At 45.1% G+C, this 14,630-nt stretch overlaps 3 protein-coding genes across 3 annotated transcripts in view; 2 read left to right on the forward strand and 1 right to left on the reverse strand.

The window, feature by feature from the left end:
• Positions 1-11,889, reverse strand: part of EBNA1BP2 (EBNA1 binding protein 2) — a 117,427-nt gene extending 105,538 nt beyond the window's left edge. The window contains exon 1 of the mRNA XM_086952183.1: positions 11,650-11,889. The gene's annotated coding sequence lies outside the window, so the exon portion shown is untranslated. The remainder of the gene's footprint in view (positions 1-11,649) is intronic.
• Positions 8,570-11,520, forward strand: SRPRA (SRP receptor subunit alpha). The gene has a single exon (XM_086952181.1). The coding sequence runs from the start codon at positions 8,671-8,673 to the stop codon at positions 10,624-10,626; it is 1,956 nt and encodes a 651-aa protein (XP_086808307.1). The 5' UTR covers positions 8,570-8,670; the 3' UTR covers positions 10,627-11,520.
• A 201-nt stretch (positions 11,890-12,090) lies between the features above and the next one.
• The window catches only part of CFAP57 (cilia and flagella associated protein 57), a 378,308-nt gene continuing 375,768 nt past the window's right edge, over positions 12,091-14,630 (forward strand). The window contains exon 1 of the mRNA XM_086952180.1: positions 12,091-12,154. The gene's annotated coding sequence lies outside the window, so the exon portion shown is untranslated. The remainder of the gene's footprint in view (positions 12,155-14,630) is intronic.

A 14,630-nucleotide genomic window follows, 5' to 3' on the forward strand; every position in this document is an offset into this window, starting at 1 on the left:
GGTATGTCATAAAGCTAGTACAACCTCGACTCTTCACGCTACATACCATTTGCTTTCTTAAACTTTCCTTCTTAGAAATGTTAGTCAGGATACCAACACTAATTTATGTTAGAAAAAAAATGACTAAACAGAAATCATTTGTTACCCTAATGTATAAAAAGGCAAGCTTTTTGCAAAGATAACTAAAATGTTTTTCAAGTACAATAATATATTTAATTAAAATGCCTATAAGCAGTACTAAGAAGGGTATGAATACAGTGCCAGATGGACTATGAAACCCACTATAAAAATCAATTATACACATATTCACATAATTACTAATACAAAAAAAGATAAAGTAATTATCTGAGTCTAATGCAGAGGTCTTCAATCTATGGGGCGCGACCCCCAGGGGGGTCGTGGAGTCCTGGGAAGGGGGTCGCAGATTCTGCCAGAGTGCAGTTCCTGGCGTCGGGCTGATCGAGGGTGCTCAAGGCGGAGGCCGCCTAATTCACACCGAGGTGTGAAAAACATCAAAGCCTCGTTAACAAGTAAAGGTCTTTTAAAGACCTGTGATAGTACTCTGGTGTGCCTTTGTGTGTGTCCAAGCTGTTTCAGCCGGACTCACATACACGCGCTGGGGGGTTGGAGGGGGGTGGGGGAGGAGGCTGTAGCCCTTGGAGTTCAATGGACTTAGCTGTGGGTTTATTTTTACTTTTAACGTTTTATATAGCGCTAGTTTAACCCATAGGTATCAGAGCGCTTTACAAATACACAGTAAACAGCAGAAGGACAGCAGAAGGACATTACAATCATATCATTGGTTCAAGTCCCACGAGCCCTCATACCTGGCGCCTGTGCAGGAGAAATGTGGCTGAGAGTCTGTTCTTCATGGTGAGATGTTTTCACAGCCGGCTGCCACCCCCCCCCCTTCCCCCAAGCAGGGAGGCACAGAGATGCCCTCCCATGAGAGAGGAAGACGAGCCGAGAGATACTGACCCCCCATGAGAGGCACAGACAAGGTGGGTGAATGAATGATGGGTGGATGGATGGATGAAAGGGTGGACGGATAAAGGATGTATGGATGGATGGATGGATGAAAGGGTGAATGGCTGTATGGATGGACGGATGGAAGGATGAAAGGGTAAATGGATGGATGAAGGATGGATGGATGTGTGAAAAGGTGGGTGGATGGATGGATGGATGAAAGGGTGGATGGAAGGATGAAAGGGTAGATGGATGAGGGATGGATGTATGGATGGATAAAAGGTTGCATGGATGAATGATGGATGGATTTGTGAAAAGGTGGGTGAATGAGTGATGGGTGAATGGATGATGTAAGGGTGGATGGATGAAGGATGGATGGAAGGATGAAAGTGTGGATGGATGGATGAAGGATGGATGTATGGATGGATAAAAGGTTGCATGGATGAATGATGGATGCATGGATGGATGTGTGAAAAGGTGGGGGGTGAATGATGGATGGGTGGGTGGATGGATGGATGAAAGGTTGGATGGATGAAGGATGGATGTATGGATGGAAGGAAGGATGAAAGGGTGGATGGATGTATGGATGGATGGATGGATAAAAGGTTGCATGGATGAATGATGGATGGATGTGTGAAAAGGTAGGTGGAAGAATGATGGGTGGATGGATGGACGGGTGGATAGGTAAAGGATGGATGTATGGATGAAAGGGTGGATGGATGATGGATGTATGGATGGATAAAAGGTTGCATGGATGAATGATGGATGTTTGAAAAGGTGGGGGATGAATGATGGCTGGGTGGGTGGATGGATGAAAGGGTGGGTGGATGAAGGATGGATGTATGGATGAAAGGGTGGATGGATATATGGATGGAATAATGAAAGGGAGGATGGATGTATGGATGGAAGGATGAAAGGGTGGATGGATGGATGAAGGATGGATGTATGGGTGGATGGATAAAAGGTTGCATGGATGGATGAATGATGGATGGATGTGTGAAAAGGTGGGTGGAAGAATGATGGATGGATGGACGGGTGGATGGATAAAGGATGGATGTATGGATGGAAGGGTGGATGGATGATGGATGTATGGATGGATAAAAGGTTGCATGGATGAATGATGGATGGATGGATGGATGTGTGAAAAGGTGGGTGTGTGGATGGACGGGTGGATAGGTAAAGGATGGATGTATGGATGGAAGGATGAAAGGGTGGATGGATGGATGTGTGGAAGTGTGGGTGGATGAATGATGGATGGATGTGATGAGGTCTAACAGGCGCATTTATGGTTGTCGATAGTTGTTTATATGATGAGGAGTACCAGTTTCTAGAATCTTTTGTCGGAAGGGGGTCCTTACGCCTAAAAAGGTTTTACAAGGGGGTCTCGGCATCAAAAAGTTTGAAGACCTCTGGTCTAATGGGATAGGGAACTACACGTTTTAGTTCCTTGCAGCCCCATTCCTTCAGTTACTGTGCCTGTTCGGTTAACATTAAGGGTTTCCGAGTTAGGATTACATTCAGGGACCACCTCCAGATTACACATCAAATATCCTGTTAGCTGATCATTTTCTTAAAACAGATCAATAACTGAGTCAGTCTGGTGTTCAGCATGGTGTTGATTGGGTCCATGGACACCAGAGATGAAGAGTTTACCTACAAGATATGAGGGGAGGCTGGTTGTACTCTCCTCCATACTATTCGACTGTGGACTATAAAGAGGTCATACAATACTTGACTTGTTACTGCTTTCATTTCCTGCCAAATTAAACTGTGCTCCATTATACACCACGGAAGATTAAATAAATACAGTCTTCAAACTTTAATTGTGCATCCCATGATCATTTCTCTCACAAACGCCACCTCCTGTCACCCGGAATGTACATCCAGCAGAGCCACAACATAGTTATCAATCTGTGGGAACCTTTTTAATTGACCTACAAAATCCATCCAAATGTTCCTCCATGGACCACCTGGGCCACATATGTGCTCTATGGCTCTTCCACTCAACCTCTTTTTGCTTTCCTTGCAATCAGCACGTCTCCCCAACCACCTTGAAACTTCACCATACATGAAAGGCCACTAAAATATTTCCATAAGCATACTCACTGAACTCCAGTAAGTACCACAACCCCTTTTTCCCTCCAACACTTTATATAAAAAAAATCCCAACAGACACCTGCCACCTTAACAAAAGCCTCACAGCCACACTCATACAAGTATATATTACTTCCACCTTTCAGTGAATTAAGAACTTCCCTCAGTACTCGGCCATTATGAGATATCCTCCATCCTCATTCACTACCCCAATAAATACTTCCCTACCCAACTCATCTCAGGGGCATCAGCCTGTTTATTCTTGCATCGAGCTACATGTACATGTGTAGAGTAATGCTTGCCACAAGCAGGTTTTTCCCCTTCTACGTCAAAGGGTGTCATAATGGCAGCATTAACATGTCCTTCTCTGAGGAGGTGAAAAATGTTGTGTAACTTAAAATCACTGTCCTAAATTGAAGTCTTCCCTTTGCACAAAAGTATACTCATGTCTTCAGATTTCTCCAAGTTTGCATAATATTCAATAAAGCCCATAACTGATTTACACTGTTCCTTTTTTCAAGGTTTTATGAGATCTATATTGCTCTTTCCTCCAGAGGACATTGTGTGCCCTAGACATACAATGTCTTCTGATGCAAGAACTATCCCAATACCCCTTTCCCATCATATTATAATACTCTCCCCCCCTCGGTTGCTACAGTTTAATTTTAATTACAGTCTGAACCACATCACAGCATCTATTGGTCAACCTAGTGCCCATCCCCTGAATACGTACTATGTGTATAAAAAAGTATTTTAAAATTTCCACCCAACTTTGATTTGCACATATATGGAGTGTCTTTTTTTGCTCTCTCTTTCACCCTGTTCTCTGGGACATGCAGTATTTGCAGTTTAAACTGTACTTTACAATTTGCCTGGGTTTTTACCTAGGTATATTCTAGAAATATTTTGTATGCACCATCTCATTTTCAATTATGTTGTAAAATGCTCTATCATAATGGGGTTCACTATATAAAACCTTAAGTAAATAAATCAAATATTTCTAACAAGAAACATGTACTTGCCACAATGTGGTGTAATTACGGCATCTTGCAACTCAACAAAATTTGGGCAGTGGAGGACACGGTTATACTCCTCCATTGTCTTCACAAACTCGAGTAGGTCACCTTGTATAAGAATTGCCTTGCTTGACCCTTAGACTGTACATCATCCACTGGGACAATAGCAGCTGAGGCTAGATCAAAGGGCAATCTTGGGAGCAGACACCCGACCTCCATCATAACAGTAAAGACCACCCAAAGCCTTGGAGTTTGCAATCCAGTTCAGAAAGAAAAGCATTTTGCATGCTTAAGAGCAACATTATTTTCTTAATGTTAGAAAAAGGAAAACGGTCTAATTTTATGTTATGGTTCAAGCAATGGGGGTTACTCAAAATCTTAACTTGTCATCAGCCTTTCTGTTTATAAACACCAGTAAAAGTCACTGCGCAAGATCAAAATTACCCTCGTCAACCATCTCTTCCAAATATTTGTTGGATAGCTTACCAGAACTCCTCTCATAGTGTACGGACGTGTCGTTAAAGTTGGACTAGCTTCTCTCTAAACATTATGCTGCAAGATCCAAAGTTCTCCCCATCTCGGTCTCTTCCGCTACCAGGACTTTCTTATATGGTGCCTGGAGATAAACCGGATGTGCAAGTTACACTGGTGGGTGCAGGCCAAGATGGGCGGACCTTCGCTTGCTGCACATTACGCACCTTATATTGACCTATGTTTGCCACTTAAGGATTGGCTCATGTTACCAGGCAGGCCCATTGGTCTACCATCATACTTTCAATGTGCTTTGGTTCAAACAATGTTTCAAGCCCCAACTCTTATTAACTCTCTGTGGCATTTAAAAAAAGTATTTTTTCTATGTTAACTTTTACTGTAGGTAAGCTTAATGTGTTATGCCATTGGCCACTTATGTGTTCCATTGTGGAATGTTGTTTTGAACAGTACTGGACGTTGTACTCTCGGGCGCTTTATACCAGCAGTGTCTCTATGTTTCCCTTCTTCAATAAATAATCATAAAATCTATACAATGGATAGCCGCCTGCTTCACTCAACACTCTCCTGAAGAAAGATTGTATATATTGTTCCAAACTCTACCATCAAATCAGACACTTTCCCATTAACATTAAGCAACGTTGAGCTGCTGGCAGAAAGGCGCTGTCAAATTGTAGCGAAGGAGATGGATGCTACAGCAATCAAGTAAACTGTTTACAAGGACCACACCCCCACCACACTGCCTCTCTCGTCTGCCAGATTGCAGCAGCCACAAAAGAGAACACTTTGCCCTATAAACAACAGCACCCAACATTTCAATACACCCATGCATCAAAGAACAAAGAATATGAAAAAAGCCTGCCTGGTATCTGGCGGTCCAGGGTAACCTGCAGGGAGCAACACCTAAACGACTCACACCCAGATATTTAAGGCTGAAGAGAACACGTTCTGGAGAGGGAAGGTGAGACGAGGTACAATAACCCCAAGAAGAGGAGCCTACGGTCCAAAGACATATACCTAAAAGGGTAAACCCAAAAGCATCACTGGGACCTTGGTATATGGCTGTACGTAGGAGCAATGGTCTCAGTAAACAATAAATAAAAACAACAAATATATCAATCAAGGAAAACATTCCAGAACATTCTTTGGTTATCACAGTGTTATTTAATCTCACTGGGCGTACACACGTTAATAGTATTATTCAATTGAATTTCAAAAAGTTCCCCTAGGACAGGGAAAGGGGAGGTGGTGTGTTTGAAATGAGGATAGGAAAGTGGTTTGGAAGTGTAAATCACATTTATTATTTACAAAAACATTGGCTTTTATCTAAAGCCCAACAAATTTGCAATAAACCAAAACAACTCTAATTAGCCATGATTCTTGACATTGACACAGTGATCGATCGCTGTTGGGAAAAATGGTCAAAGATAAGAGATGTCGACGTTTCGACCCCTAGTTGGTAGGTCAGTGTGTCACTTACAACAGGGTCTTCATAAAAACAGGGTCAAAGGAGAAAGTCCCATTGAAAAAACACTTCACAATTGTTAGAGGGATAGGCGTGGGCCAGTGTGATTAAATAACACTGTGCTAACCAAAGAATATTTTGGAATATTTGTCTTGATTGATATATATATGTTGTGTTTATTTATTGTTTACTGGGACCATTGCTCCTTTGTAATAAGATCCAAAGACAGCATAACAGTTTTACCTGCTTCCACCTAGCTCATTTGGGAGGCTCAAGATCCAGTGCCCCCACACAGTGGCGTCCCGGCTGGGACAGGGAAGGTGAAGCATTCATGACACAACACCAGACGTGAACCTTCACGCAGGGGCAATCCGCTGCACATGTGCGACATTCACAGGGTGGAGGGTCCCTCCTTCCAAAGCGCATCAGTGAGGCTAACCCGCCTCCACCAGAGTGTTCCAGGAACAGAAGCCCACTCCTGCTCTGGCTGCCGTCAGGAGGACACATGGTGGCCCGACTCATAACTGGCGGAAAAAGATTTGAACACATCTCACCAACCCTTAACACACTCAACTGGCTTCCCATGGAAGGTAGATGTATTTACAAACTGGCCTGCGTTACACACAAGGTCCTCCACGCCCAATCCCCCAATTACCTGAACAGCAAACTGGTAAAAGCAAGAAAATCAAGAACTCTAAGAAGCACCAACTGGTGGCGCTGCGGCCAGGGAGACTGACACCGGACGCTGGGGCTCACGGTTTGATCCCTGGCACTGGCGGCAGATTAGCCCAGCACCATGTGACTGGGCAATAGCTCGCTTAATCTTCCCCCAGGGCCGGGATGCCTCTGGGTAGCTGTGCGCTTCACAAATATTGGATTTACATTTTACTTCTCATTCATCCCCCCCGAAATTGAAAAGGAAAGCAACCCAATGCTGTTCTCTTTCTGGTAATGTTCCCTGGATATTCATGTCCCCCATCTTTTCGTTGTCACTTTCTCTATCCACAATCACCTGACCAAATCACCATTGTCTTATTATTATGATTACTCCCATATCACTCGGGTCCTGATCAGTTATTTCGAATATTCTTCCTTTTTTCCTAGAACACATTGACCCCCTGAAGAAGAGCTCTTTAGCTCGAAATGCATCGGGGATACTGACTCGTGTTCTTCTTATCCACAATCAAGATGTAGTAAACTTTTGTGTTTATGGAATGACTACACAATGTTTCATTTGAGCTACCTCTATCTAAAGGAATACTTTTGATTCAGAAGGATGAATCACATGCATCAAACTACAAAGTGAATAAAACTTTGAACATTTGAACTATTTTCGTGTAAACTCGCTTTCACTTAGCACATAGGAGAGCTCAGGTTTCTCACCTTACGCCTGTAAGGTCTTTCTTGCCTTATTGTTTTCCTGCCCCTCCCGGACAGAAGGGGTTCACCCCGAGCACCCTGAAAGACTGAACGTAATTGATAACCACTAAAATGACCTTAATTTCTGTGGAGTGCAGCGGACCCTATCCAATTGGCCCTGGATATGGAACACACTCCCCCAATGGACCTCAGATGCAACCCCTACTTCATGAAGGACCTGAAACTCCTGTTCCTCAACCAATACTGATCTGACAAAGCCAACCAACCTAGGTGTGGTGTATGTCTTCCACTTCCATTGTAGTTTACTTTATTTAGTTTTGTAGTTCTTCTCCCTTGTTAGAGTCTTAGCTATGTAATATGGAATTCTGTTATTGTATTCTGGTGATCCAGATTCTACTTCAGTGATGCGGTTGGAGCTGAACTGAAGAGATGCCTGGACTCTAGCACCAGTGGGTCTTATTTGTATCATTAAGAATAAATAAGTTTAAATCTTATTTCTGCCTCCTCCCGCTCTTTACACTAGGCACCAATAGACTAATGGACTCCCCTCATACGCTGACTTTCAAGGATGGGGGTTATCTGACTGTTCCAACCACCTGCGCTTTTCTCTCCTTCAATGTATATTTAAATGTGATGTATTTGCTTATATATGTATGCATCTTCATCTCCTGTGATGTAGTGCAACTTTTTCTTTTTGTTTGTAAAGCGCTCGGATACCCACGGGTCTAGCTAGCGCTATATAAAATTTTATAAATAAAAATGAATAAACAGTGCCCAGAGGCCAGGCAAGAGGCGACCTCCGCGCCATCTAAATATCAAGCACAAAAAAACAACACGGCGGATCTCACTGTACTCGCTGCCTTTGAAGACACGTAAATGTTAATAAAAATAAAATATGTGACTTGGCGAGCTCAAGTGCCCAGGCGCCCCACGGGGGGGACCGCAGCATATGACCCACGCTCCTGCGGGTGAAGTCCTCCCTCCAAGTCCGCAGTCCCTCCTGCCCCCTCTCCAGCCTCCGCCGCCCCGTCCACCCCGTCAGAGCTGCTCCCGGTGACGGTCGCCCCCATCACCCCCGCCGGGCGCTCACCGTATCTCAAACTTCTCCTGCACGCGCTGCTCCAGTACACACGCCGCTGACCCGGAAGTTCTTCTACCAGCAGTACTTCCGGCGTGAGCTGGCTGCGTCATCCTTGGTGAGCTCCGGCGGCGAGTGACACTTGTAGAAAGAGGAACGGGAGACGGACCCTCGCTGTCACCATGCTGGACTTCTTCTCCATCTTCTCCAAGGGCGGCCTGGTGCTCTGGTACTTCCAGGGGGTGCCCGCCTCCTTCACCGCGCCGGTCAACGCGCTGCTGCGGAGCGCCCTCCTGCAGGAACGGGGCGGCCATTCCACCTTCAGTCATGACACCCTCACCCTCAAATACAAACTGGACAACCAGTTCGAGCTCGTCTTCGTGGTTGGTTTTCAAAAGATACTCACCTTGACGTATGTGGACAAATTAATAGACGATGTACACAGAGAGTTCCGGGACAAATATCGAAACAATTTCCAACAGAATGGAGCGCTGGGGTTACTCAATGGCACGTTTGATTTCAGAGATGATTTTTTGGAACTTCTCAGGGAGGCAGAGGCTAGTGGAAGAGCACAAGCCCGAGCTGCTCCTGCCATGAAAACCTTTGAACAGTCCCAGAAGTCACAGAAAACTGTGAAGTCTATGGTTGAGAAACCTGGAGAAAAGAAGAAAGAGAAGGAGAGTAAGAAGAAAAGCAAAACTTCTGAAAAAGATGTGGCTGTAGCAGAAGTAGCTGTGCCTGCAAGTAAAGGGTCCCCTTCTGCAAAACAAAATCCTCCTGTAGAATTGAACCGTGACGAGCTGACCGCTGAAGAGATCATCCAACGTAACCGACAAAAACTCTTCAATAAACATGCTAAAGGAGGAGAGAAGGCAGTTAAAATCTCAAAGCCTGAAATTCCGAAAAAGAAGGGGAAGGCACCCCAAGTATGGGTACCAGGAGGCAGCCATCCAAAAGCACTAGATTACAGTGATCCTAAATTGAATGGGAACACGGAGGAGCTGCATACAAGAGCAGAAGACCTTGCCACCCTGAAGTCCCGTGCTGCTGAAATGCTTGGGAACCCCCCAGATGTTGAATGTGAAAGCAGTGAAGAGAACGAGGAATCTACATCTGAAGATGAGCAGATTGTTCAAGTTCCTTCAAAGCCCAGCATTAAGAAGAGCAGTTTTGGTGGTATGTTTGGAATGCTCAGAGGCCTTGTGGGATCTAAAAGCCTTACTCGAGATGATATGGAAGCAGTGCTAGAAAAAATGAAAGATCACCTAATAGCCAAGAATGTTGCAGCCGACATTGCTGTCCAGCTCTGCGAATCTGTGGCCAAGAAACTTGAAGGCAAAGTGATGGGAACATTCAGCAGTGTGACCTCTTCTGTTAGGCAGGCTCTCCAGGACTCCTTGGTGCAGATTTTGCAGCCGAAGAGGCGTGTTGATGTGCTGCGGGATGTACTAGAATCCCAGAGAAGTCACCGGCCTTACGTTGTCACGTTTTGTGGCGTTAATGGTGTTGGAAAATCAACTAACCTAGCTAAGATCTCTTTCTGGCTGATTGAAAACGGTTTCAGCGTATTGATTGCTGCTTGTGATACATTTCGTGCAGGAGCTGTGGAGCAGTTGCGCACTCACACACAGCGGCTCAACTCCCTCTACCCACCTGAGGATCATGGAGGCCGAGTCATGGTACAGCTTTATGAAAAAGGTTATGGGAAGGATGCTGCGGGAATTGCCATGGAGGCTATTTCTTACGCTCGCAACCAGAAATTTGATGTAGTCTTGGTGGATACTGCTGGCCGCATGCAGGACAACACACCCTTGATGACCGCTCTGGCTAAACTAATTGCTGTAAACATGCCTGATTTGGTATTGTTTGTTGGAGAAGCACTAGTTGGAAATGAGGCGGTTGATCAGTTGGTGAAATTTAACAAAGCTTTGGCTGATCACTCTATGTCTGAAAAGCCACGCCTCATCGACGGTATTGTTCTTACCAAATTTGATACCATTGATGACAAGGTTGGTGCTGCGATTTCTATGACCTACATCACGGGACAGCCCATTGTGTTTGTTGGTACTGGACAGACTTACTGCGATTTAAGAAGTCTCAATGCCAAGGCTGTAGTCACTGCGTTGATGAAGGCCTGAAAACAAGTGTACGAAACACAGTTTACAGGCATTATAGTGATATGCTTTTCAGCCTAATGTTAAGAAGTGGTGAGTCGCACAATGTAAACATAATCTTTTATTTTCAAATTAAAGTAATGCATATGTGAACTCGGCTATCTTGAGCTTTACGGTATTGCTCCTTTTTGGATACCAGCTGCTAATGTTTGACATCAATTTTTAAAGTGCAACTGCAAACTTTACAAAAGGAACGCATACAACGTGACAGACCATTGACATTCTAAATTGTAGTTTTATGTAGAAAACTGGGGGCCTGACTTCATAATCTTTGCTTATCACATCTTCTTATGTAAACGCCTGAAACTGTGTTAATTTGACAATTACTAGTTTGAATCTTGAAACGTCTGGCTCAGTTGCTTACTGAAACAATCTAGTTTTTGTTAGGTAGCAGAGTGTGCTGTTGAAGTGCCTTTTATCAATCGGGGCACAACCGTTTGTTAGCAGTCTCTTGGTTTCCAGATTTCACATTAGTCTCTTTCCACCACCTCATAAAACATTGTTTGCCCTGCTGTAGAATGAATTAAATTACATACCTTCCTACAAGTAAACATCAACATTTGACTTTAAAATATCCCATTTTCCAGTGTTTTGACATGCCTACGGAGAGATGTTTAGCTTCAAAGTATTGTTCTGACTTTGTCATACACGTTCTTGAGCAACTCAAGTTTGTTTGTCTGTCTGTTTTTTAGAATGTAAAATATTCGATTTGCGCCCTATTTCGCCCAGACATCTAACCAAAGATAAAAGCAGTGCATTGAGTGACATGTTGTTGTAGTCAAATGTTTTGCTTCTGCTTCTTGTACATGTACAGATTGGAGGATGTAAATAAACAGATTTACTGCAGAAAAAAAGAAAGTGGAACGGGGGCAACTACAGGGCGAACCCGAAAGAAGCAGCGCCTGCTAGAGCGGGAGGGGAGGCTGGCTGGAGGGGAGTCGGGGGTGGGCGCGGGTCTGTCTTTGCGGAACGATTAATAAATCTAACCTCCTTCTACAACATGTCGGTCGGTCCCACTGTGTCGAAAAGGCAGCTCTTCCCGACCCAGCATGGCCCCCTTCTAAGCCACGTATTCATGGTACTCCAGGCGCCTCCTTACGTAACATGGCGGCCCGTCCCTTCCTGTGTTCGATCAGGAAGTTCAATGTTAAAAGGAACTGGTTGTAAATTTATGCTATGAATAATCGTGCTCTCGTGTGTGATAGACAAAAGCTCTACCGTGAACTGATTAAGGTGGTCGCGCTGTGGGAATACTAGAATGTCACGGCCCAACCCCTTACATAAGATGGCGACCAGGCCGGCTCTGTTGGCGTATTTATCGTACAACGTTTAAAGAACCACCTAATCCATCATGGCGGCTGAGCGTTCTCTGCGAGAGCAGGAGCGTCACTCCGTCTTCCATGTCTAAGCGTGAACTTCTCCATGGCAACGGTACACAGCCGAGAGCAGAGAACAGCCAGAGGAACAGAGAGACCCGGTGCCGACCCACAGGGTGAGTGATACCATAGTATGTACCGACCCATATGGTGAGTGTTACCATAGTATGTACCGACCCACAGGGTGAGTTATACCATAGTATGTACCGACCCATAGGGTGAGTGTTACCATAGTTTGTACCGACCCACAGGGTGAGTGATACTAAAGTATGTACTGACCCCAGCGTGTGTGTATTACTACAGTATTTACTGACCCCAGAGTGAGTGTTACTGTGGCATGGACCGACCAAGAGGATGAGTGTTACTGTGGCATGTACCGACCCATAGGGTGAGTGTTACCATAGTATGTACTGACCCACAGGGTGAGTGATACTACAGTATGTACTGACCCCAGCGTGTGTGTATTACTACAGTATGTACTGACCCCAGCGTGTGTGTATTACTACAGTATGTACTGACCCCAGAGTGAGTGTTACTGTGGCATGGACCGACCCAGAGGATGAGTGTTACTGTGGCATGTACCGACCTATAGGGTGAGTGTTACCATAGCAGACATGCCAACCCTCCCGATTCAGGCGTGAGACTACCGATTTCAAGGTTTAGTCTCCCGCCTCCCGATTCCTGCAAGCAAAAACCCGATTCGTCGGGGGTTTCAGCTGACAGGGTTTGGTATTGTGTAAGGTGCGAATTCTTCCAGGAATATTCAGAGTGGCGATGCAGGGGCTCTAGAAGGGGTGGAAAAGCAACAAAGCGTCATTAACAAAGCAATGGTCTTTTAAAGACGTGTGAAGTATTGGGGCGCCTGTGTGCGTGCTGGGAAGCTGTTACAGCCCGGGCTGCCACACAGGAGGGGGAGGAGGAGTGCATGCACTGCCAGCAACCTGCCAGGCCAGTGCACAACACTTGCATCACCCTCTCTCTGCCTGCCATTGCGCTCCGTGCATCTGAAAGTTTAAAAAAACATGTGAATTTACGTTTCAAATGTCCGATCCTTCAGCAGCCACTTCTAAAGCCCATACATGTCGTTAACCCGATTCAATGCCCCATTCTCCCGATTTTTTTTTTTAATTCTCCCTCTTTGCTCTTCTGAAATGTTGGCATGTATGCCATAGTATGTACTGACCCCATAGTGTGTGTATTACTACAGTATGTACTGACCCCAGAGTGAGTGTTACTGTGGCATGGACCGACCCAGAGGATGAGTGTTACTGTGGCATGGACCGACCCAGAGGATGAGTGTTACTGTGGCATGTACCGACCTATAGGGTGAGTGTTACCATAGTATGTACTGACCCCAGAGTGTGTGTATTACTACAGTGTGTACTGACCCCAGAGTGAGTGTTACTGTGGCATGGACCGACCTAGAGGATGAGTGTTACTGTGGCATGTACCGACCCATAGGGTGAGTGTTACCATAGTATGTACCGACCCATAGGGTGAGTGTTACCATAGTATGTACCGACCCACAGGGTGAGTTATGCCATAGTATGTACCGACCCACAGGGTGAGTGATACTACAGTATGTACTGACCCCAGCGTGTGTGTATTACTACAGTATTTACTGACCACAGAGTGAGTGTTACTGTGGCATGGACCGACCCAGAGGATGAGTGTTACTGTGGCATGTACTGACCCATAGGGTGAGTGTTACCATAGTATGTACTGACCCCAGAGTGTGTGTATTACTACAGTATGTACTGACCCCAGAGTGAGTGTTACTGTGGCATGTACCGACCTATAGGGTGTTACTACACTATGTACCGACCCATAGGGTGAGTGTTATTACAATATGCACTGACCCCAGAGTGTTAGTGTTACTACAGTATGTCCTGACCCCAGAGTGTGAGTGTTACTACACTATGTACTGACCCCAGAGTGTGAGTGTTACTACACTATGTACTGACCCCAGAGAAAGTGTTGCTACACTATGTACTGACACCAGAATGTGATTGTTACTATAGTATGGACCGACCCAGAGGGTGAGTGTTACTACAGTATGTACTGACACCAGATTGAGTATTACTACAGTATGTACTGACCCCAGTGTGAGTGTTACTACAGTATGTACTGACCCCAGAGTGTGAGTGTTACTATAGTATGTACCGACCCAGAGGGTGAGTGATACCATAGTATGTACCGACTCATAGGGTGAGTGATACCATAGTATTTACCGACCCATAGGGTGAGTGATACCATAGTATGCACCGACCCATAGGGTGAGTGTTACCATAGTATGTACTGACCCCATAGTGTGTGTATTACTACAGTATGTACTGACCCCAGAGTGAGTGTTACTGTGGCATGGACCGACCCAGAGGATGAGTGTTACTGTGGCATGTACCGACCCATAGGGTGAGTGTTACCATAGTATGTACTGACCCCAGAGTGTGTGTATTACTACAGTATGTACTGACCCCAGAGTGAGTGTTACTGTGGCATGGACCGACCCAGAGGATGAGTGTTACCATAGTAGGTACCGACCCATAGGGTGAGTGTTACTACAGTATGTACCGACCCATAGGATGAGTGTTA

This window comes from Lissotriton vulgaris, chromosome 1_1 (assembly GCF_964263255.1).
Source record: "Lissotriton vulgaris chromosome 1_1, aLisVul1.2, whole genome shotgun sequence".
Lineage (NCBI taxonomy): Eukaryota > Metazoa > Chordata > Amphibia > Caudata > Salamandridae > Lissotriton > Lissotriton vulgaris.

Excerpts from the sequence above, each read along its gene's own strand:
- SRPRA (XM_086952181.1), top strand. The coding sequence starts at position 8,671 with ATGCTGGACTTCTTCTCCATCTTCTCCAAGGGCGGCCTGGTGCTCTGG.